General features: G+C 47.2%; 1 protein-coding gene across 1 annotated transcript; it reads left to right on the forward strand.

Annotated features, from left to right (window-relative positions):
• The first annotated feature begins 231 nt into the window (after nucleotides 1-231).
• asb2b (ankyrin repeat and SOCS box containing 2b) lies at nucleotides 232-25,179 on the forward strand. Its single transcript, XM_039651083.2, has 8 exons — nucleotides 232-513; nucleotides 4,200-4,336; nucleotides 7,530-7,685; nucleotides 8,752-8,997; nucleotides 10,822-10,993; nucleotides 12,728-13,199; nucleotides 24,400-24,553; nucleotides 24,789-25,179. The coding sequence occupies exons 1-8, from the start codon at nucleotides 401-403 to the stop codon at nucleotides 24,962-24,964; spliced, it is 1,626 nt and encodes a 541-aa protein (XP_039507017.2). The 5' UTR covers nucleotides 232-400; the 3' UTR covers nucleotides 24,965-25,179.
• The last annotated feature ends 39 nt before the right edge of the window (nucleotides 25,180-25,218 follow it).

Genomic DNA, 25,218 nt, shown 5'->3' on the forward strand with positions numbered 1-25,218 from the left:
GACGAGACATCAGAGCACACAATATCCACACACACACACACACACACACACACACACACACTAATAATGTGGAATGGTGACAGATCCAGAACCTGCACTGGAAGTGTCAGTTGTAGTGTGTTTGCTCTTCCTCTTTCTCTGTCAGAGGAATGAAACAAAAGACGCGATCTGAACACGAACCAGTTCCTCATCATTCCACTGTACCATTATCACATTATCTGAGCCGCTGGAGTGGTTGGACAAATAAGGTAAACCCCAGTCCTCACGTGTCAAGACAAGCTAAAATTAACCCAGTGAACGAACAGCTGAGCGCCGAACACACACACACACACACACACGCGCGCGCGCGCGCGCGCGCCTTTGTCTGTCCACGCGCGCTGTGTGACAATAACACGACACGATGACACGATTCAGTTATGCCGAATATATCTCCTTATTTCGAACAAATGACACAAAACGAAACTCATCACGACAGAAAACCTCCTCATCTGAGAGAGACATCGAGCCGACAGAGTGAGTCCTTTCAGTCCGTGTGTGTGTGTGTGTGTGTGTGTGTTTACTCTAATGATTCAGTTTACGGTTTATATGATATGAATATGACGGGTGTGTGACAGGTTTGTTCCTCATGACCTTCAGCTGTCAGTTTAAAGCGGGTGTTTTGTGACAGCTCAAATCCGTGTCCCGTGTTCGCCGGGGCTAGTTGTCACACTCAGTTCTCAGTGTGTGTCGAGTTTTAAATCATGACATTCACATCGGGACAGCTTTAGCGAGTCATCTGTGCATCTGTGCCTGGTGTAAGGTCACAATAAACCCTGCTATTAAAATCCAAATCACAGGCTTTCTGGACACAAACGACTACGAAATAATTAATGAGACATGCAAAGAGAAAATATACATGAACATATTTTTACTATCAGAATGAGGAATGAATCTTGTCAGAATACCCTAACCCAGATCTAGATTTCCATTCATGTGTCTTAATGGATGTCGTCTGTATGTGTGTTTATTTTATTTCGTAGATAAATAGGATTATACTCACAGTCGGACTGGGACACAATTTCAGGCCGGGAAATAGTACATCCATCCAGACCATCCTATGCACCTAAATACAATTTATAAACATGGACAATCCGATTTCCCCCTAAATTACATTTCTTTTACAGTATGACCAAGTATGCTACCGTACAAAGGAAAAACGCCGTAACATCATGTTTATTGGAAAATAAATTTAAAAATATAATTTGACACAAGAGGGCAGTATAGCCCTATTTATGGTTTTGTTAAACCGTGACATCTACACGTTTTCCAAAGTGGACCAACGTGATTATTTCACTTGTCGTGGTACCGGGTTAGGCACTTGAAGTTACAAAAACGGAACTAGGTCGAGTATTTAAAAGGTTATGGTTAACAGGTTAACGCGGCTTAACGTCGACGTTGTTTTAGTGTAACTTTTGCTCAAACGAGGAGCTGGGGACCCCCGGAAAAATAGACATTTTACTCAAGGCTGCTTCATTAAAAATGTGACATTTAGACGTTTTCTTCGGCGTGGATCAAGGAAAATGAATCCTTTTCACCTTGAAAATAATAAATGTTTTTTGCATTTTAAAAAATAGACCATTTCTCAGTGACCGTCAATACAACAAAATCCCATTTTTCTCGGTTTAATGAAAACCAATAGGTTATGGTAAGTTTAAGTTTCACGTTTGAGGGGGTGAAACCGTGACATCTAAACATTTTGCAAAGTGGACCAACGTGATTAGTCTTGTCGGCTGGAGAAATGTTGTTTTGGCCACTTTGTTTGATATAATCACAACAATTTAACGTAAGCAAGAATGGGATTTGAACTCGGGTCTTCTAGATTGAAGCCCAACGCTTTATCAACTGAGCCACTGAGTCTGTTGACTTCACGTGTTTATTGGATGGTTTTTATTGCAGGTTTGGTTTTATTTGTTGGAAAAATAAATATAGAAATATAATTTGACACAAGAGGGCAGTATAGCCCTATTTATGGTTTTGAGTTTAAACTATCACAGTTAAACCGTGACATCTACACGTTTTCCAAAGTGGACCAACGTGATTATTTCACGTCTTGTCGTGATACCGGGTTAGGCACTGAAGTTACAGGAGTTTCTTCCCGTTGCTAAGCAACGGAACTAGGTTGAGTATTTAAAAGGTTATGGTTAACACGGTTAACGTGGTTTAACGTCGATGTAATACGATGTTTTAGCATACCTTTTGCTTAAACGAGGAGCTGGGGGGACGCCGGAAAAATAGACATTTTACTCATTAGGCTGCTTCATTAAAAACGTGACATTTAGACGTTTTCTTCGGCGCGGATCAAGGCAAATCCTTTTCACCTTGAAAATAATAAATGTTTTTTGCATTTTAAATAATAGAACATTTCTCAGTGATCGTAGGCTACATAAACAAAATTCCATTTTTCTCGGTTTAATGAAAACCAACAGGTCGTTGGCAGAGGCGATTGCGTGTAGAAATAGGTCAACACGGGTATCTCTCCACTGGAACGTGTAACGCAAACGTGTAAGTTTCACGTTTGAGGGGGTTAAACCGTGACATCTACACGTTTTCCAAAGTGGACCATTCAGGCTGCTTCATTAAAAACGTGACATTTAGACGAGGCAAATGAATCCTTTTCACCTTGAAAATAATAAATGTTTTTTGCATTTTAAACAATAGACCATTTCTCAGTGATCGTCAATAAAACAAAATCCCATTTTTCTCATACTAATGAAAACCAATAGTATGGAGAACAGCGAGCAAAAATTGATTATATGTCAGTTACTGCCTTTTGCCTTTGCACGACTCCTTATTTTTGGCACATGATACAAAGGCAGAGTACAGTAACTGCCAAAAAAGGGTCAAAGTTGAATTTTGAGCTCAAGATTTTTTGCATACAAACTTTTCTTCATTATAGCAACTAGTTGTCAAATTTTGGGAGTCCTACCTATAATACTTTTGTCTGGACAGAACAGAAACTTTAAAGTCATTTTTCTCAGTTTCACACTCTAGCGAGTTAAGGTCTTTTGCCTTTGCAGGGCAGTATGCATGTATGTATGTATAAAGTGTGTGTATCTTTCTTGTACCAACAACCACCTTATTGTAAATTGTTTGCCCAGAACATCTATTTTAGTAAAAATCAAAGCATTATATTTACGATTGTTTTAATCTTAAAATTAATTAAATTTCATACGTTAAAAAAAGTTTTTCTTATTTCCCTTCTACCTGTCATCTCTCTCCCTGGCTGCACCACAACTAGTGCTAGGTTTACTGTCTTCACTTTCACTGTCTTCGTTAAATTGCTAATGTAACTTTACACCAAATAATATTAATCGCCTTTAGCATACAGTATTCTGAGTGTCAACCGCTTACATTTGCTAGCAGTTCAATACTACATTAACAAAGAGAAAAGTACAGTATTTACAGATGAAACTGACCTGCGTTGAAGCCCTGAGCACATCAGGATTTTTGCAACATGCTGCTTCTTCTTGGAGTGATTTTCTTATTTGTTCTCTCCCTCTCTGCTCCTCCTGGCCGTTTACTCTCCATCATCGGACTGCTCGTGTTTTCTCTTTAACCGGTTGGCTGAGGCTTAAATTCGAATCGTAGCCTTGCCAGTCAAAACGAACAGATCCACGATTTTATTATTATTAGTAGTAATTGTATTGAATGAACACTGCTGGAGAAAACAAGCATTTATGTCTCTGAGCCCCTGTGACGACTATCCCCGGCCCCTGAGCCCATGTGACAACTAGCCCCAACCCCTGAGCCCATGTGACAACTAGCCCCAACCCCTGAGCCCATGTGATGACTATCCCCGGCCCCTGAGCCCATGTGACAAGTCGACTAGCCCCGGCCCCTGAGCCCATGTGACAACTAGCCCCAACCCCTGAGCCCATGTGACAACTAGCCCCAACCCCTGAGCCCATGTGATGACTAGCCCCGGCCCCTGAGCCCATGTGACAACTAGCCCCAACCCCTGAGCCCATGTGACAACTAGCCCCAACCCCTGAGCCCATGTGACAACTAGCCCCAACCCCTGAGCCCATGTGATGACTATCCCCGGCCCCTGAGCCCATGTGACGAGTCGACTAGCCCCGGCCCCTGAGCCCATGTGATGACTAGCCCCGGCCCCTGAGCCCCTGTGACGACCAGCCCCGTGATGATCTGTTCTCCCTCAGGCTGATCTGTGCGGTGAGGAGAGGAGATGTGCAGCGAGTGAGCGAACTAGCATCGGTCTGTGATGCTGACGACTGGACAGCACTGCATGAAGCCGCTCACTGCGGGCAGACACTCTGTGTTCAAGCACTGCTGAAAGGTGAATCACTGTCTCACACACACTTGAGTTCTACATTACTGTCTCACACACACTTGAGTTCTACATTACTGTCTCACACACACTTGAGTTCCCTTTCGTAGTCACTTCGAGTTACGTCAGAAGTCCCGTGGAACGCTGGTCCTTCCCTGGTCTCTTCTGTCGGGGAGCGGGCTTCCACTGCGCATCCGGGCGGGGTAACTCCTGCGTGCATGCCAGTCGACCCGCCTCGCTGCCCCTCCGGGGGGACGTCTGTGGTTCTCATGACCCCGCTGGTTCACTTCCTGGAAGCTTGGCTAGAGCTCCCCGGCCTGTCCCGCTGGGTCATCAGAACGATCAGATTCGGCTACGCGATTCAGTTCGCACGGTCTCCTCCCCGTTTCAGGGGAGTTCGCTCCACGATGGTCGGTGGCAATGCCCCGGTCATGAGAGCGGAGATTGCCACCCTGCTGGCGAAGGGTGCAATTGAGACGGTCCCTCCAGCCGAGATGAGGTCCGGGTTTTACAGCCCCTACTTCATTGTCCCCAAGAAGACCGGTGGGTTACGACCGATCCTGGATCTGCGCATTTTGAACCATGCTCTCCATCGACTACCGTTCATAATGCTCACGGCCAAACGCATTTTCGAATGCGTTCGTCCTCAGGATTGGTTTGCAGCGATCGACCTGAAGGACGCGTACTTTCATGTCTCCATTTTGCCTCGACACAGACCGTTTCTTCGGTTTGCTTTCAAGGGCCAGGCATATCAGTACACGGTTCTCCCATTCGGGTTAGCTCTGTCCCCTCGCGACTTCACGAAGATCGTCGAGGCAGCCCTTGTTCCCCTTCGCGAACACGGGGTTCGCGTCCTGAAATCTCGACGACTGGCTGATACTGGCACACTCTCGAGAACAGGTTTGCGAACACAGAGACTTGGTGCTCCGGCACCTAGCCCGTCTGGGCCTTCGGGTCAACCGGGAAAAGAGCAAACTCTGCCCCGTGCAGAGGATCTCTTTTCTCGGCATGGAGATAGACTCGGTCGCCATGTCCGCGCAGCTCACGAGCAAGCGCGCACTCACTGCTGACTTGTCTTCGACAGTTCGAGGGCAAGACTGCGGTTCCACTGAAACTGTTTCAGAGGCTCCTGGGGCATATGGCATCCGCAGCCGCGGCAACGCCGCTCGGTTTGCTTCATATGAGACCGCTTCAGCTGTGGCTTCGCTTCCGCTAGAGCTTCGCCCACGAGACACCTCTACACGTTGAAGTGGAACCTCTTCGTCAGCTGGTGCTCTTCTCGCAGAGAAGACCCCCGGAGATGTTCGATCGGTGTCGTGCTTTCCTTCCTGCAAGAAGGGTTGGAGCGCAGGCTGTCGCCCTCCACCCTTAAGGTTTACGTCGCGGCCATTGCCGCCTCTCATGAAGCAGTAGAAGGTAAGTCCTTAGGGAAGCACGACCTGGTCATCAGGTTCCTGAGGGGAGCGAGGAGGCTACATCTGCCTCGTCCTCCCCTTGTACCCTCTTGGGACCTCTCAGTAGTTCTAAGTGCTCTGCAGAGGCCTCCCTTTGAGCCTTTGCAATCGGTAGAGTTAAAGTTTCTGTCCATGAAGACAGCACTCCTGGTTGCATTGGCCTCCATCAAGAGGGTAGGGGACCTGCACGCATTCTCCATTGACGAAGCGTGCCTGGAGTTCGGGCCGGCTTACTCTCACGTGATCCTGAGACCCCGGCCTGGATATGTGCCCAAGGTTCCCACCACCCCCAAGCGCTGCCCCCCGGAGGAGGCAGACCCAGCCTTTTGGCACTGCTCTGTCCAGTACGTGCTCTCCGCACCTACGTAGACAGAACGCGGTGTTTCAGGACCTCAGACCAGCTCTTTGTCTGTCATGGGGGGAGCCAGAAGGGAAGGGCTCTCTCAAAGCAACGGCTGTCTCACTGGATAGTAGACGCCATTGCTTTGTCTTACCAGCAGCAAGGTCGTCCGTGCCCCCTTGGTGTGACGGCCCATTCCACTCGGAGTGTGGCCTCCTCTTGGGCTCTAGCGCACGGCGCCTCGCTAACAGACATCTGCAGAGCTGCAGGCTGGGCGACACCCAACACCTTCGCCAGATTCTATAATCTGCGAATTGAGCCGGTATCCTCTCACGTACTCGCTTCCGCCAGTACTGGACCCGCTTAGGTGTCTTCGCTTGCTCGCCACTTCACTCCTCTGACTGGATAAGTGTGATATTCCTCAGTGTCTTCTGTTGAAGCCTTGAGTCCTCCATCACCGATGATGCGGGCACCACTCTTGTTACTCTGGTTGCTGGCTAGGTGCCTCCATGTGCACGGTTCCCTATGGTAACTGTCTTATGTGTATTATCCACTGTAAGCCTCTCTGAGCATGTGTCTTCCCTTGGCAAGCCATCTGCCACCCCTGGAGTTAAATTCTAGTAGCCACCTGCGGTTGGTGCTCCAGTGTTCTCCATATGCGTCCCTATGCGGCCATATGTGTATTGTGTAAGTCCTCCTTCGGTAGGCATCTGGTAGCATGTCCCTCCCGGGATATGTTTCCCAGTGTACCTTGGTAATCCTGTGTCAAAGTAGGATCCCGGTAAAAAAAAAAAGGTAAGGTCAGGGGTCCATACTTTCGCAGGGCACTTGAAGACAGCTTGAAGATGGGGTGATGGCACTGACCCCCATTCTCCGTCACTTCTGACGTAACTCGAAGTGACTACGAAAGGGAACGTCTCGGTTACGGATGTAACCCTCGTTCCCTAAAAAGGGAACAGAGACGTTACGTCTCCCTGCCACTTCTGCTGTACCGCTGGGTAGACGCCTAGTTCAGTCTTGGCTCCTCAGCGAAGACATACTGCGGTTGCGTTCACTTCCTCCTTTTATACTCACGGAGTAGGGCGGAGTACGCTATGCAAATTTCCGCAGCCCCAAGGCATTGCATGCCATTGGCTCGTTGTTAAATACTCGAAGAGGATTGGCTTTCATGCGAAACCCCCATTCTCCGTCACTTCTGACGTAACGTTCTACATTACTGTCTCACACACACTTGAAGTGCCACAGGCTGTTTCTCGCTAACCTTTCTGAGGAATTTCCAGAAAACAAACCCTTGCACTTGTTGAACAGGTTGAGCCGCTCTAGTGTTGTGTTTTACTGTGCTAGTCAATGGTCATCTTCTGCAGTCCTTATGAGTGTGCTGATTAATGATTTGTGTGTGTGTGTGCAGCTCGAGGCGTGTGTGTGGACAAGCGCACGCTTCAGGAACAGACGGCTCTGATGATCGCGGTTCGCGGACGACACCTGGACTGTGTGAGGATTCTTCTGGAAGCAGGAGCCGACCCTGATATCAGCAACAAGAACAAAGAGACGCCGCTTTATAAAGGTGCGTTCATTTAGGTCGTTCAGGGGTCGTTCAGGTAGTACAGGTCGTTCAGGGGTCGTTCAGGTCATTCAGTGGTTGTTTGGGTCATTCAGGGGGTTTTCAGGCTGTTTAGGTCATTCAGGAGTCATTCAGGGGTTGTACAGGTTATAACGGTCAATCAGGGGTCGGTCAGGTAGTACAGGACCTTCAGCTCATTCAGGGGTTGTCAGGCAGTACAGGTCGTTCAGATCATTCAGGGGTCACTCTGGTCGCCCAGCTCATACAGGTTGTTCGGGTCATTCAGGGGTCAATCAGCTCATATAGCTCATACAGGTCATTCAGGTTGTTCAGGTCGATCAGGTCATTCAACTCATTCAGGGGTCGTTCGGGTCATTCAGGGGTCGTTTAGGTCATTCAGGAGTCGTTCAGGGGTTGTACCGGTTGTATCGGTCGTTCAGGTATTCATGGGTCAGTCAGGTCATTCAGGGGTCATTCAGGTAGTACAGGTCATTCAGCTCATACAGGTCGTTGAGGTCATTCAGGGGTCATTCGGGTCGTTCAGGGGACGTTCAGGTAGTTCAGGTCTTTTTGGTCATTTGGGTTGTTCAGGTCATTCAGGGGTCGTTCAGAGGTCGTTCAAGTAGTACAGGTCTTTTTGGTCATTTGGGTTGTTCAGGTCATTCAGGGGTCGTTCAGAGGTCGTTCAGGTAGTACAGGTCTTTTTGGTCATTAGGGTTGTTCAGGTCATTCAGGTGTCGTTCAGAGGTCATTAAAGTAGTACAGGTCATTAAGGGGTCGTTCAGGTCATTCAGGGGTCGATCAGGTCAACCAGCTCATACAGGTCGTTTAGATTATTCAGGGGTTGTTCAGGGTTCGCTCAGGTCTTTCAGCTCATACAGGTCATTCAAGGGTCATTCAACTCATACAGGTCGTTTGGGTCGGTCAGGTCATTCAGGGGTCGTTCAGGTTGTACAGGCCCTTTAGGTCATTCAGGCATCGTTCAGGTCATTTAGGGGTCGTTCAGGTCACAGCGTGTGAACAAGAGTGTGTCAGTATGGAGTAAGTGTGTGTTCCTCCTCATGTGCAGCGTGTGAGCAGGAGTGTGTCGGTACGGTGCAGCTGCTGCTAGCGTGTGGAGCGTCAGTCAATCAGCGCTGTCGGCGAGGTTGGACGGCACTGCATGAAGCTGCGAGACGGAACAACATCGCGCTCTGCCAGACGCTCCTGCAGGCCAGAGCCGCCGTCGACGCCCGTAACGCTGATGACGTCACACCCGCCATCGAAGCAGCGCGACACGGACGGACAGAGGCGCTTGCGTACCTGATCCGGAACGGTATTGAACCTCATGCTTTTGGATTCTCTAAAAAAATCCAATGACTTTAAAATCATATGTTAATGAGAACAGTAGTTTGAGCAATAGGCTTGACTTTGGTGTCATGTGACTGTTCTTAAAAACTTTAGAAGCACAAATTCCATGTTTTCAATTGCAAGACCTCTTCAAAATATTATAGACATTAATATATTATAACTTAATCTCAATTGATTTTTCATTGTGAAAATTTGTTGTGGTACAAATATTTTTTATCGACAACTAATTCGGATGACTAAAAACACAATATTTAGCTGTGTGTTTATATGTTAGCTTGATTGCACTTGTTAATCCAAATCTTCTTATTTTAAGACAAATAGACAAATATGACCAAACTCGTATTTTTCTTTAATGTAAGGTAATTGTAAATTTATCAATAACAGAGATGTTTAAATGAACTGATAGTTTTATAATTACTGCTTAATATATGCTAAATATTCACAATACTTGGTGTATCTCAAAAATGACAAACCCAATAAAAATGAACCGCTCATATATTTAATTTGACAAAGAAGTTTAAAATTATTTTTGAGTATTTTGTATGCTCTTCATATAAAGAAAAATTTAGTATGCTGCAAACATTTACTGAATCACAAAATACTCATTCATGAGTTTAATTTCTTCACAAATGTGGACTGACTCGCTGATCATCTGTGAATAAGCCTGAAGTTATATACCAGTCCCTCCAGAAAAACACGATTATGCGATCGCTGAATTCAATGCAAAATCAGCCAAAGTCCGCATATTTATGCGTTTTTCAAATACGCCGCACTTTCGCCGCATAAATTGCCGATTTCCGTGCAAAATATGCGGGGTTTGCATAATTTCATAATCCTCGCATTTTCGTTGCAAAAAAAGTCACATGTATCTCAGCAGAAAGTTGAAAAATGTGCGTTTACTTCACATAAGAGCAGCCATTTCCCCCTGTTTCCATGGGGACGTTATGAAGTGACGCAATTACGCGACGCCAGACAGACTCACGGAGGCGATTGACATCTCACAAATCGAACTCGTATATCTGTCTGTCACCCGTTCTACCGTCACGTCGTTACTTAATAAACAACATAAGATAAAAGAAGTGGCATCAAACAGAAATTACCCGCACACATGGGGTGTTCGAGACACTGCAGAGAGTTCAACAGGGAGCGCGCAGCTCTTAAAGGGGCCACACCTTATTTACACTCGTTACAGTCTGAAATAAAACAAGATGAGAAATTAAATATTCCCAGCACTTTCTATGATGTAGTATGCTTGCTTATCAAAGGAAGTAATAAGAAATGACTCTTACATTAGCCGAGTGAGAACAGGATGTTGGGGGAATCACTTTTTTTCTCTTTTTTATCAAACCGCAATTTTTGCAAGTTCCCTCAATTTTTGCAAATTCCTGCAATTTCATCCCATAAAATTGCATAAATATCCCGCATATTCTTTCCATCGCATTTTTAAAGAAAACGGGCCACGTAATCAAGGATTTTTGCCCGCAACAATCACAAAAAAACTCCGCGTTTTTCTGGAAGGACTGAATACTATTATGGTAAATGTTATATATAAATCGCAAATTTTTTCACAAATTTTTGGAAATTACCACCACAAAATCAGTCATTTTGATCGCAAAAATCACAAAAAAAATCGTGAAATCCTGGAGGGACTGATATACCGTGACTAAACGATTGAATATGATAGATTCAGAATAAGCTAACTAATAACAGGACAGGAGCAGATATAAATCCCAGAACAGGAAATCATTCATAAGTGTTTAAGGATGGCTTGTGTGTTTTGTCCTGTCAGGTGCCGGCGTGAACCTGCAGACGTGTGATGGGAACACGGCTCTAACGGAAGCCTGCAGACACGGGCACGAGGAAACCGTCAAGCTTCTGATCCAACACCACGCCGACGCCAACAAACCCTGCAGTGCCGGCCTTCTGCCCCTGCACATCGCCAGCCAGCACGGGCACGAGCAGTGAGTGAGCACGAGACACACCACAGCTGTTCCTGGAGCTCTGACACACACACACACACCTGCCTGATCTTCATCTGCTGCTCCAGGTGTGTGTGATCAAGGCTGCTCCACTGAACCACACGTAGATTAGCGTCACGTCACGAACCAGGACGCTAAACCCTGCCCAAACAAAGCAGTGCTCGCTTCTGTCAAGGCGAGGAAGCAGCAGTTTAGGATGTGTGTGTACTTGCCGTGTGGAGAGACACACATTCTTTGTGTAGCTTGTTTGGGTGAGGAGCATGCTGGCTTTTTTTGTAGGCTGGTCATTTTTTACTATAAAGTTCAATGTGATAACATCAACTAGCATTCTCAGTAGAGAGAAAAGTTTAATAGGCTATGTGCACAACCGTAGTTTCGAACTTCCGCTTTTGTCAGAAGATGGCGTGTCAGTTTCCGGTCAACGACTGGTCACTAATAAACAAACAAGATGAGTGCTGCTGTTGTACGAAAAAAAGAGTTCTTAAACACATCTAAGTTTCTAAGAACTGCAGTGGATCTAACGTCCGTTTCACAGCCGTTTGCAGTGTGTGTTGCGGTGCAGGAGCGTGCTGTAAGTGCGTTCACATATTATGAAGCACAGTGAATAACTGATCCGCCGCTGTACAACAAACACATACTTAATATTTTTATTTAAAGTCCAGAAGTTATGCTGCAACTTATTTTTAAAAACAAAAAGTTGTGTCAGCATTGTGATTCTTTGTATGCACGTTTAAACACAATCTAAACAATGTAAGTTAGGGCTATTACTCCATGCATTACAAGTTGCTCAGTCAAATATTTCCTATATTAAAATCGCAAATAATTTAAATTAAAACTTGAAATTGACAAAAGCAGCCGACTTGCCTTTTCTTTTGCATCTTAATTTTAAAACAATAGATCTTGCATGTCACAAAACTTATTTTTCCACCTCCACGATCGAGACGAGTTCATTCTGTCGCCTGGTTGAAGTAAATTGTAGTTTTCCTTGATTAAATGTGCATTTATGGTGAGATTACTTCATTTTATTTAATTAAACGCATTTATGGTGAAATCACTACATTTTCAGGTCAATCTTTATCATTTTGACCACCAGCGTTTGCAGCACAGCAGAAATAGATTCGGTGTGGAAACGATCGCTGTGCCGCTGTTATATGTACCACACCAGTGAAAAGTGAAAGCCCTAACCTGTTTACATGGAGCGTTAGGAGATGCTGTGCGGCACTTTGCTCTGCTTCAAGTCGCTTACAGCCATTTGAGCTTCTACTGCTTCCTGATAAACACCAACCTTCGTGAGCAGTGGCTGCACAAAATAGACATTTTGATCGACGCGCAAAAAATAATAAAAATATTAAGTATGTGTTTGTTGTACAGCGGCGGATCAGTTATTCACTGTGTAAACGCTTCATAATATGTGAACGCACTTACAGCACGATCCTGCACCGCAACACACACTGCAAACGGCTGTGAAACGGACGTTAGATCCACTGCAGTTCTTAGAAACTTAGATGTGTTTAAGAACTCTTTTTTTCGTACAACAGCAGCACTCATCTTCTTTGTTTATTAGTGGATGCGGATGACCAGTCGTAGACCGGAAACTGACACGCCAACTTCTGACAAAAGCGGAAGTTCGAAACTACAGTTGTGCACATAGCCCATAGTGTCTTGATTGTAAGAATGATTGTTTGCTGTATTAAGCGCTGCTGGTGTTTCTCACAGGATCGTGTCGCTGTTGCTGCCGGTGAGCAGCCGCGTGCGGTTACGGGAGAGCGGCGTCTCTCCGCTTCATCTGTCCGCGGAGCACAACCAGCTGAACACGCTGCGTGTGCTGATCCGCTCCGGCTGTGACGTCAACACCCGGCGCTCCTCTGGCTGCGGCTCGGCTCTGTTCTGTGCCGTCACCGCCGGGAACACGCAGGCGGCCGCGGAGCTGCTGAAGGCCGGAGCCGACCCTGACGCGGAGCCGCTACTGATGCTAGCGGCGGAGCAGGGGTGTGTGGAGAGCGTAGCGCTGCTGCTGGAGCACGGGGCCCGTGTGGAGGCCCTCCCCGCGCTGCTCACACACACACACCACCTCAGCATCCTGCGCTGTCTGCTGGAGCACGGCTGCGACGCCCGGCCTTGCTTCACCCCACACACACACGCACGAGAAGAGCACGCCGGCCAGAGCCGCCCTGACCCTGGGCTGCAGGTGACATCCGTCTCCCAGATCACAGCTGGCCAATTATCTGAAAATTGATGCATCAGTGATTCTCAGGCCTGCCATTAATTTGGTGTTAAATAGTAATTGTAATACAGATAACTGACCATTCGCAAAGACACGCCCCCTTTAGTTACTGTTGCTATGTCCGACAAGCCACACTGACAACACACTGACAGCACTCTGACAACACACAGACAACACACAGACAACACTCAGACAACACTCTGACAACACACAGACAACACTCAGACAACACACCGACAACACTCAGACAACACTCTGACAACACACAGACAACACTCAGACAACACTCTGACAACGCTCTGACAACTCTGACAACACTCTGACAACAAACTGACAACACACTGACAACAAACTGACAACACACTGACAATGCTCTGACAACTCTGACAACACTCTAACAACACTCAGACAACACTCACATAACACCAGACAACACGCTGACAACACTCAAACAACACTGACAACAAACTGACAACAAACTGACAACACTCAGACAACATTCTGACAACACTCAGACAACACACTGACAACACTCTGACAACACACTGACAACAAACTGACAACACTCTGACAACAAACTGAAAACACTCTGACAACACTCTGACAACACACAGACAACACTCAGACAACACTCTGACAACACTTAGACAACACTCAGACAACACACTGACAACACTCAGACAACACACTGACAACAAACTGACAACACTCTGACAACAAACTGACAACACTCTGACAACACACTGACAGCACTCTGACAACACACAGACAACACTCAGACAACACTCTGACAACAAACTGACAACACTCTGACAACACACTGACAACACACTGACAGCACTCTGACAACACACAGACAACACTCAGACAACACTCTGACAACACTCTGACAACACTCTGACAACACACTGACAGCACTCTGACAACAAACTGACAACACTCTGACAACACTCTGACAACACTCAGACAACACTCTGACAACACACTGACAGCACTCTGACAACAAACTGACAACAAACTGACAACACTCTGACAACAAACTGACAACACTCAGACAACACTCTGACAACAAACTGACAACACTCTGACAACACACTGACAACACTCTGACAACACTCTGACAACAAACTGACAACAAACTGACAACACTCTGACAACAAACTGACAACACTCTGACAACACACAGACAACAAACTGACAACACTCTGACAGCACTCTGACAACACACAGACAACACTCAGACAACACTCTGACAACAAACTGACAACACTCTGACAACACACTGACAGCACTCTGACAACACACAGACAACACTCTGACAACACTCTGACAACACACTGACAACACTCTGACAACACACTGACAACAAACTGACAACACTCTGACAGCACTCTGACAACACACAGACAACACTCAGACAACACTCTGACAACAAACTGACAACACTCTGACAACACACTGACAGCACTCTGACAACACACAGACAACACTCTGACAACACTCTGACAACAAACTGACAACAAACTGACAACACTCTGACAACAAACTGACAACACTCTGACAACACTCTGACAACAAACTGACAACACTCTGACAACAAACTGACAACACTCTGACAACAAACTGACAACAAACTGACAGCACTCTGACAACAAACTGACAACACTCTGACAACACACTGACAACAAACTGACAACACTCTGACAACAAACTGACAACACTCTGACAACACACTGACAACAAACTGACAACACTCTGACAACAAACTGACAACAAACTGACAGCACTCTGACAACACACAGACAACACTCAGACAACACTCTGACAACAAACTGACAACACTCTGACAACACACTGACAGCACTCTGACAACACACAGACAACACTCTGACAACACACTGACAACACTCTGACAACACACAGACAACACTCTGACAACACTCTGACAACAAACTGACAACAAACTGACAACACTCTGACAACACACTGACAACACTCTGAAAACACACTGACAGCACTCTGACAACACACAGACAACACTCTGACAACACTCTGACAACAAACTGACAACACTCTGACAACACACTGACAGCACTCTGACAACACACAGACAACACTCTGACAACAAACTGACAACAAACTGACAACACTCTGACAACAAACTGACAGCACTCTGACAACACACTGACAGCACTCTGACAACACACAGACAACACTCTGACAACAAACTGACAACAAACTGACAACACTCTGACAACAAACTGACAACACTCTGACAACAAACTGACAACACTCTGACAACACTCTGACAACAAACTGACAACACTCTGACAACAAACTGACAACAAACTGACAGCACTCTGACAACAAACTGACAACACTCTGACAACACACTGACAACAAACTGACAACACTCTGACAACAAACTGACAACACTCTGACAACACACTGACAACAAACTGACAACACTCTGACAACAAACTGACAACAAACTGACAGCACTCTGACAACACACAGACAACACTCAGACAACACTCTGACAACAAACTGACAACACTCTGACAACACACTGACAGCACTCTGACAACACACAGACAACACTCTGACAACACTCTGACAACACACTGACAACACTCTGACAACACACTGACAGCACTCTGACAACACTCTGACAACACTCTGACAACAAACTGACAACAAACTGACAACACACTGACAACACACTGACAACACTCTGACAACACACTGACAACACTCTGACAACACACTGACAGCACTCTGACAACACACAGACAACACTCTGACAACACTCTGACAACAAACTGACAACACTCTGACAACACACTGACAGCACTCTGACAACACACAGACAACACTCTGACAACAAACTGACAACAAACTGACAACACTCTGACAACACACTGACAGCACTCTGACAACACACAGACAACACTCTGACAACAAACTGACAACAAACTGACAACACTCTGACAACAAACTGACAACACTCTGACAACACACTGACAGCACTCTGACAACACTCTGACAACACACAGACAACACTCAGACAACATGCTGACAACAAACTTACAACACTCTGACAACACACTGACAACACACTGACAGCACTCAGACAACACCAGACAACATGCTGACAACAAACTGACAACACACTGACAGCACTCTGACAACACTCTGACAACACTCTGACAACACTCAGACAACATGCTGACAACAAACTGACAACACACTGACAGCACTCTGACAACACACAGACAACACTCTGACAACACACTGACAACACTCTGACAACACACTGACAGCACTCTGACAACACACAGACAACACTCTGACAACACTCTGACAACAAACTGACAACAAACTGACAACACTCTGACAACACACTGACAACACTCTGACAACACACTGACAGCACTCTGACAACACACAGACAACACTCTGACAACACTCTGACAACAAACTGACAACACTCTGACAACACACTGACAGCACTCTGACAACACACAGACAACACTCTGACAACAAACTGACAACAAACTGACAACACTCTGACAACAAACTGACAGCACTCTGACAACACACTGACAGCACTCTGACAACACACAGACAACACTCTGACAACAAACTGACAACAAACTGACAACACTCTGACAACAAACTGACAACACTCTGACAACACTCTGACAACAAACTGACAGCACTCAGACAACACCAGACAACATGCTGACAACAAACTGACAACACACTGACAGCACTCTGACAACACACAGACAACACTCTGACAACACACTGACAACACTCTGACAACACACTGACAGCACTCTGACAACACACAGACAACACTCTGACAACACTCTGACAACAAACTGACAACAAACTGACAACACTCTGACAACACACTGACAACACTCTGACAACACACTGACAGCACTCTGACAACACACAGACAACACTCTGTCAACACTCTGACAACAAACTGACAACACTCTGACAACACACTGACAGCACTCTGACAACACACAGACAACACTCTGACAACAAACTGACAACAAACTGACAACACTCTGACAACAAACTGACAGCACTCTGACAACACACTGACAGCACTCTGACAACACACAGACAACACTCTGACAACAAACTGACAACAAACTGACAACACTCTGACAACAAACTGACAACACTCTGACAACACTCTGACAACAAACTGACAACACTCTGACAACACTCTGACAACAAACTGACAACACTCTGACAACAAACTGACAACAAACTGACAGCACTCTGACAACAAACTGACAACACTCTGACAACACACTGACAACAAACTGACAACACTCTGACAACAAACTGACAACACTCTGACAACACACTGACAACAAACTGACAACACTCTGACAACAAACTGACAACAAACTGACAGCACTCTGACAACACACAGACAACACTCAGACAACACTCTGACAACAAACTGACAACACTCTGACAACACACTGACAGCACTCTGACAACACACAGACAACACTCTGACAACACTCTGACAACACACTGACAACACTCTGACAACACACTGACAGCACTCTGACAACACTCTGACAACACTCTGACAACAAACTGACAACAAACTGACAACAAACTGACAACACACTGACAACACACTGACAACACTCTGACAACACACTGACAACACTCTGACAACACACTGACAGCACTCTGACAACACACAGACAACACTCTGACAACACTCTGACAACAAACTGACAACACTCTGACAACACACTGACAGCACTCTGACAACACACAGACAACACTCTGACAACAAACTGACAACAAACTGACAACAAACTGACAACACTCTGACAACACACTGACAGCACTCTGACAACACTCTGACAACACACAGACAACACTCAGACAACATGCTGACAACAAACTGACAACACTCTGACAACACACTGACAACACACTGACAGCACTCAGACAACACCAGACAACATGCTGACAACAAACTGACAACACACTGACAGCACTCTGACAACACTCTGACAACACTCTGACAACACTCAGACAACATGCTGACAACAAACTGACAACACTCTGACAACACACAGACAACACTCAGACAACACTCTGACAACACACAGACAACACTCTGACAACACTCAGACAACACTCAGACAACACTCAGACAACAAACTGACAACACTCTGACAACTCTCAGACAACATTCTGACAACACTCTGACAACACACTGACAACACTCTGACAACAAACTGACAACAAACTGACAACACTCAGACAACACTCTGACACACTGACAACACTCTGACAACACTCTGACAACACACTGACAACACTCTGACAACAAACTGACAACAAACTGACAACACACTGACAGCACTCTGACAACACTCTGACAACAAACTGACAATAAACTGACAACACTCTGACAACAGACTGACAGCACACTGACAACACTCTGACAACACTCATACAACACTCTGACAACACTCTGACAACACACTGACAACACTCTGACAACACTCTGACAACACACGGACAACACTCTGACAACACTGACTACAAACTGACAACACTCTGACAACACTCTGACAATAAACTGACAACACTCTGACAACACTCTGACAACACTCTGACAACAAACTGACAACACACTGACAACACTCTGACAACAAACTGACAACAAACTGACAACACTCTGACAACACTCAGACAACACTCTGAAAACACTCGACAACACTCTGACAACAGACTGACAGCACACTGACAACACTCTGACAACACTCATACAACACTCTGACAACACTCAGACAACACTCAGACAACACTCTGACAACAAACTGACAACACTCAGACAACACTCTGACAACACTCTGACAACACTCAGACAACACTCTGACAACACTGACAACACTCTGACAACAAACTGACAGCACACTGACAACACTCTGACAACACTCTGACAACACTCTGACAACACACTGACAACACTCTGACAGCACACTGACAACACTCTGACAGCACACTGACAACACTCTGACAACACTCAGACAACACTCAGACAACACTCTGACAACAAACTGACAACAAACTGACAACACTCAGACAACACTCAGACAACACTCTGACAACACTCAGACAACACTCAGACAACACTCTGACAACACTCTGACAGCACACTGACAACACTCTGACAACAAACTGACAACACTCTGACAACACTCAGACAACACTCTGACAGCACACTGACAACACTCAGACAACACTCTGACAACACTCTGACAACACTCAGACAACACTCTGACAGCACACTGACAACACTCAGACAACACTCTGACAACACTCAGACAACACTCAAACAACACTCTGACAGCACACTGACAACACTCAGACAACACTCTGACAACACTCTGACAACACTCAGACAACACTCTGACAGCACACTGACAACACTCAGACAACACTCTGACAACACTCTGACAACACTCAGACAACACTCTGACAGCACACTGACAACACTCTGACAACAAACTGACAACACTCTGACAACACTCAGACAACACTCTGACAGCACACTGACAACACTCTGACAACACTCTGACAACACTCTGACAACACTCAGACAACACTCTGACAGCACACTGACAACACTCAGACAACACTCTGACAACACTGACAACACTCTGACAACAAACTGACAGCACACTGACAACACTCTGACAACACTCTGACAACACTCTGACAGCACACTGACAACACTCTGACAGCACACTGACAACACTCAGACAACACTGACAACAAACTGACAACAAACTGACAACACTCAGACAGCACACTGACAACACTCTGACAGCACACTGACAACACTCTGACAACACTCAGACAACACTCAGACAACACTCTGACAACAAACTGACAACAAACTGACAACACTCAGACAACACTCAGACAACACTCTGACAACACTCTGACAGCACACTGACAACACACTGACAACACTCTGACAACACGCAGACAACCTACTGACAACACTCAGACAACACTCTGACAACACTCATACAACACATTAAGACAACACTCTGACAACAAACTGACAACACTCAGACAACACTCTGACAACACTCTGACAACACACTGACAGACAGGACAGACCAGATTACTTTTCATATGTGGCAATTTTTTAAAGAAATGTAAACGATAAATACCGTTTTGTGTCTGTTTTATGTGTCTGACAGATCACTGTAGAGCCTCAGTTTAAAGAGAAAAAACGGATGGCAGATTACGATTGGTCAGATCACCTGTCAATCAAATTGTGATTAAAGATTAATTCCGAAGACATTGGCCCTCATTTATCAAAAGCGCGTACACCAAATTTCCAGCTTACACCTGGCGTACACCTAAAACCACGGTGACTTTGAGATTTATCAATATAGACGTTGGCATACAGCACACTCAAATCCTACAGCAGCTCAGGAGGGGGTGTACGCATGTTTTGAGTTAGTGTGGAAATGTGCAAAAAAACAATTCCTAACACCACAAAACCCACTGACAAACTAAGAGATATGATAGATTCTGTAAAAAAACAGACTTGAGTATATAGGGGCGTGGGGGAGGCGGAGACTTGAGTATATAGGAGCGTGGGGGAGGCGGAGACTTGAGTATATAGGGGCGTGGGGGAGGCGGAGACTTGAGTATATAGGAGCGTGGGGGAGGCGGAGACTTGAGTATATAGGAGCGTGGGGGAGGCGGAGACTTGAGTATATAGGGGCGTGGGGGAGGCGGAGACATGAGTATATAGGAGCGTGGGGGAGGCGGAGACTTGAGTATATAGGAGCGTGGGGGAGGCGGAGACTTGAGTATATGGGGGTGGGGGAGGCAGAAACTTGAGTATATAGGGGCGTGGGGGAGGCAGAAACTTGAGTATAGGAGCGTGGGGGAGGCGGAGACATGAGTATATAGGGGCGTGGGGGAGGCGGAGACTTGAGTATAGGAGCGTGGGGGAGGCGGAGACATGAGTATATAGGGGCGTGGGGGAGGCAGAAACTTGAGTATAGGAGCGTGGGGGAGGCGGAGACATGAGTATATAGGGGCGTGGGGGAGGCGGAGACTTGAGTATATAGGGGCGTGGGGGAGGCGGAGACTTGAGTATATGGGGGTGGGGGAGGCAGAGACATGAGTATATAGGGGCGTGGGGGAGGCGGAGACTTGAGTATATGGGGGTGGGGGAGGCAGAGACATGAGTATATAGGGGCGTGGGGGAGGCAGAAACTTGAGTATAGGAGCGTGGGGGAGGCGGAGACATGAGTATATAGGGGCGTGGGGGAGGCGGAGACTTGAGTATATGGGGGTGGGGGAGGCAGAGACATGAGTATATAGGAGCGTGGGGGAGGCAGAGACATGAGTATAGGAGCGTGGGGGAGGCAGAGACATGAGTATATAGGGGCGTGGGGGAGGCGGAGACTTGAGTATATGGGGGTGGGGGAGGCAGAGACATGAGTATATAGGAGCGTGGGGGAGGCAGAGACATGAGTATAGGAGCGTGGGGGAGGCAGAGACATGAGTATATAGGGGCGTGGGGGAGGCGGAGACTTGAGTATATGGGGGTGGGGGAGGCAGAGACATGAGTATATAGGAGCGTGGGGGAGGCAGAGACATGAGTATAGGAGCGTGGGGGAGGCAGAGACATGAGTATATAGGGGCGTGGGGGAGGCGGAGACTTGAGTATATGGGGGTGGGGGAGGCAGAGACATGAGTATAGGAGCGTGGGGGAGGCGGAGACATGAGTATATAGGGGCGTGGGGGAGGCGGAGACTTGAGTATATGGGGGTGGGGGAGGCAGAGACATGAGTATATGGGGGTGGGGGAGGCGGAGACTTGAGTATATGGGGGTGGGGGAGGCAGAGACATGAGTATATAGGGGCGTGGGGGAGGCGGAGACTTGAGTATATGGGGGTGGGGGAGGCAGAGACATGAGTATATAGGGGCGTGGGGGAGGCAGAAACTTGAGTATAGGAGCGTGGGGGAGGCGGAGACATGAGTATATAGGGGCGTGGGGGAGGCGGAGACTTGAGTATATGGGGGTGGGGGAGGCAGAGACATGAGTATATGGGGGTGGGGGAGGCGGAGACTTGAGTATATGGGGGTGGGGGAGGCAGAGACATGAGTATATAGGGGCGTGGGGGAGGCGGAGACTTGAGTATAGGAGCGTGGGGGAGGCGGAGACATGAGTATATAGGGGCGTGGGGGAGGCGGAGACTTGAGTATAGGAGCGTGGGGGAGGCGGAGACATGAGTATATAGGGGCGTGGGGGAGGCAGAAACTTGAGTATAGGAGCGTGGGGGAGGCGGAGACATGAGTATATAGGGGCGTGGGGGAGGCGGAGACTTGAGTATATAGGGGCGTGGGGGAGGCGGAGACTTGAGTATATGGGGGTGGGGGAGGCAGAGACATGAGTATATAGGGGCGTGGGGGAGGCGGAGACTTGAGTATATGGGGGTGGGGGAGGCAGAGACATGAGTATATAGGGGCGTGGGGGAGGCAGAAACTTGAGTATAGGAGCGTGGGGGAGGCGGAGACATGAGTATATAGGGGCGTGGGGGAGGCGGAGACTTGAGTATATGGGGGTGGGGGAGGCAGAGACATGAGTATATAGGAGCGTGGGGGAGGCAGAGACATGAGTATAGGAGCGTGGGGGAGGCAGAGACATGAGTATATAGGGGCGTGGGGGAGGCGGAGACTTGAGTATATGGGGGTGGGGGAGGCAGAGACATGAGTATATAGGAGCGTGGGGGAGGCAGAGACATGAGTATATAGGGGCGTGGGGGAGGCGGAGACTTGAGTATATGGGGGTGGGGGAGGCAGAGACATGAGTATATAGGAGCGTGGGGGAGGCAGAGACATGAGTATAGGAGCGTGGGGGAGGCAGAGACATGAGTATATAGGGGCGTGGGGGAGGCGGAGACTTGAGTATATGGGGGTGGGGGAGGCAGAGACATGAGTATAGGAGCGTGGGGGAGGCGGAGACATGAGTATATAGGGGCGTGGGGGAGGCGGAGACTTGAGTATATGGGGGTGGGGGAGGCAGAGACATGAGTATATGGGGGTGGGGGAGGCGGAGACTTGAGTATATGGGGGTGGGGGAGGCAGAGACATGAGTATATAGGGGCGTGGGGGAGGCGGAGACTTGAGTATATGGGGGTGGGGGAGGCAGAGACATGAGTATATAGGGGCGTGGGGGAGGCAGAAACTTGAGTATAGGAGCGTGGGGGAGGCGGAGACATGAGTATATAGGGGCGTGGGGGAGGCGGAGACTTGAGTATATGGGGGTGGGGGAGGCAGAGACATGAGTATATGGGGGTGGGGGAGGCGGAGACTTGAGTATATGGGGGTGGGGGAGGCAGAGACATGAGTATATAGGGGCGTGGGGGAGGCAGAAACTTGAGTATAGGAGCGTGGGGGAGGCGGAGACATGAGTATATAGGGGCGTGGGGGAGGCGGAGACTTGAGTATATGGGGGTGGGGGAGGCAGAGACATGAGTATATGGGGGTGGGGGAGGCGGAGACTTGAGTATATGGGGGTGGGGGAGGCAGAGACATGAGTATATAGGGGCGTGGGGGAGGCGGAGACTTGAGTATAGGAGCGTGGGGGAGGTGGAGACATGAGTATATAGGGGCGTGGGGGAGGCGGAGACTTGAGTATATGGGGGTGGGGGAGGCAGAGACATGAGTATATAGGGGCGTGGGGGAGGCGGAGACTTGAATATTTAGGGGCGTGTTATTCTAATGACGATCGTTTCAGCCGCGGGATTTATCAAGGGCAGGCATTGCGTACACCTGAATCCCAGTAACATGTGAAGAGTTCAGATGCAAAAGCCTCTAAGTGCCATTTGAAATTTTCTTCTAAAATGACCATTTTTATCAAGCTTGTATATTTAAGTTCAGTAATTTCAATTAAATGACAATTAATAGGTAATCTTCATTGTCATTTAAGTGAAATCACTGAACTTAAATATACAAGCTTGATAAAAATGATCATTTTAGAAGAAAATTTCAAATGGCACTTAGAGGCTTTTGCATCTGAACTCTTCATGTATTGTTTGATGTGAACTGTGTGTTCTGCCAGTTCTGCTCCTGGATCTCGTCCCCCCGCTGGAGCCGGGCCGCCGCTGAGGTCGTGGATCTGCTGCTGGAGTGTGTGGGAAACGTCCAGCTGTGCAGCAGAACCAGGGCTCTGCTCCGGGACGCTCCCGAGTGTCCCAGCATCAGCCACAGGACATGTGAGTCTTCATCATCGGCGAACCGTTCAACCACAGCTGTTTCAAACAACAGTCACACTTTCATCATAGAAATTCTGTTTGTCTTTCATGCTTTCCTTCGTTTTGTAAATAGAAGACAATTTCAGTGAGGAATTATGATATTCAGTTGTGTTTGTTGATTTTGAGACTTCCAAACACAAATGAACAGTCTGTGACAGTGTGATGATGATGTGTGAGTGCATCTGTGTGTTTGCAGCGTCCCCTCGGCCCTTGATGCACCTGTGCCGGCTGAGGGTCCGAGAGCAGCTGGGGACCCGGAGACTGAGGTCCATCGACTCGCTGCCACTGCCGGGGCCCGTGCTGCGGTACCTGAGTTCTAGGGCCGGCTCCAGAGCTCCAGAACCGGCTCCAACACAACACAGAAACAAATAATTTATTCTGAAACATCATTTGTGCTGGACATGTAAACACGGGTGCTGTGAGATTACCTCTTGTGAATTGAGTGTTTGGTCTTCAAGTTGCTATTTATACATTTTAATTTATGATCCTGAATGTTTGTATGTGTTTGATACACAATTTTATGTATTTTGACGATATAAAAACACAGAGTGTGACAGTGGCGAGTGCAGAATAAAAGGCTCTCCTTATCTCATGCTTGGTTTGAGTGTGTCAGTAATGAGCAGACA

The sequence above is a fragment of the Pimephales promelas genome, chromosome 15 (assembly GCF_988280905.1).
Source record: "Pimephales promelas chromosome 15, fPimPro1.hap1.1, whole genome shotgun sequence".
NCBI classification, from domain to species: Eukaryota; Metazoa; Chordata; class Actinopteri; order Cypriniformes; family Leuciscidae; genus Pimephales; species Pimephales promelas.

Excerpts from the sequence above, each read along its gene's own strand:
- asb2b (XM_039651083.2), top strand. The coding sequence starts at position 401 with ATGACACGATTCAGTTATGCCGAATATATCTCCTTATTTCGAACAAAT. Across the intron at positions 8,998-10,821 it reads TGCGTACCTGATCCGGAACG|GTGCCGGCGTGAACCTGCAG; the intron begins GTATTGAACCTC and ends TTGTCCTGTCAG. Across the intron at positions 13,200-24,399 it reads GCCCTGACCCTGGGCTGCAG|TTCTGCTCCTGGATCTCGTC; the intron begins GTGACATCCGTC and ends GTGTTCTGCCAG.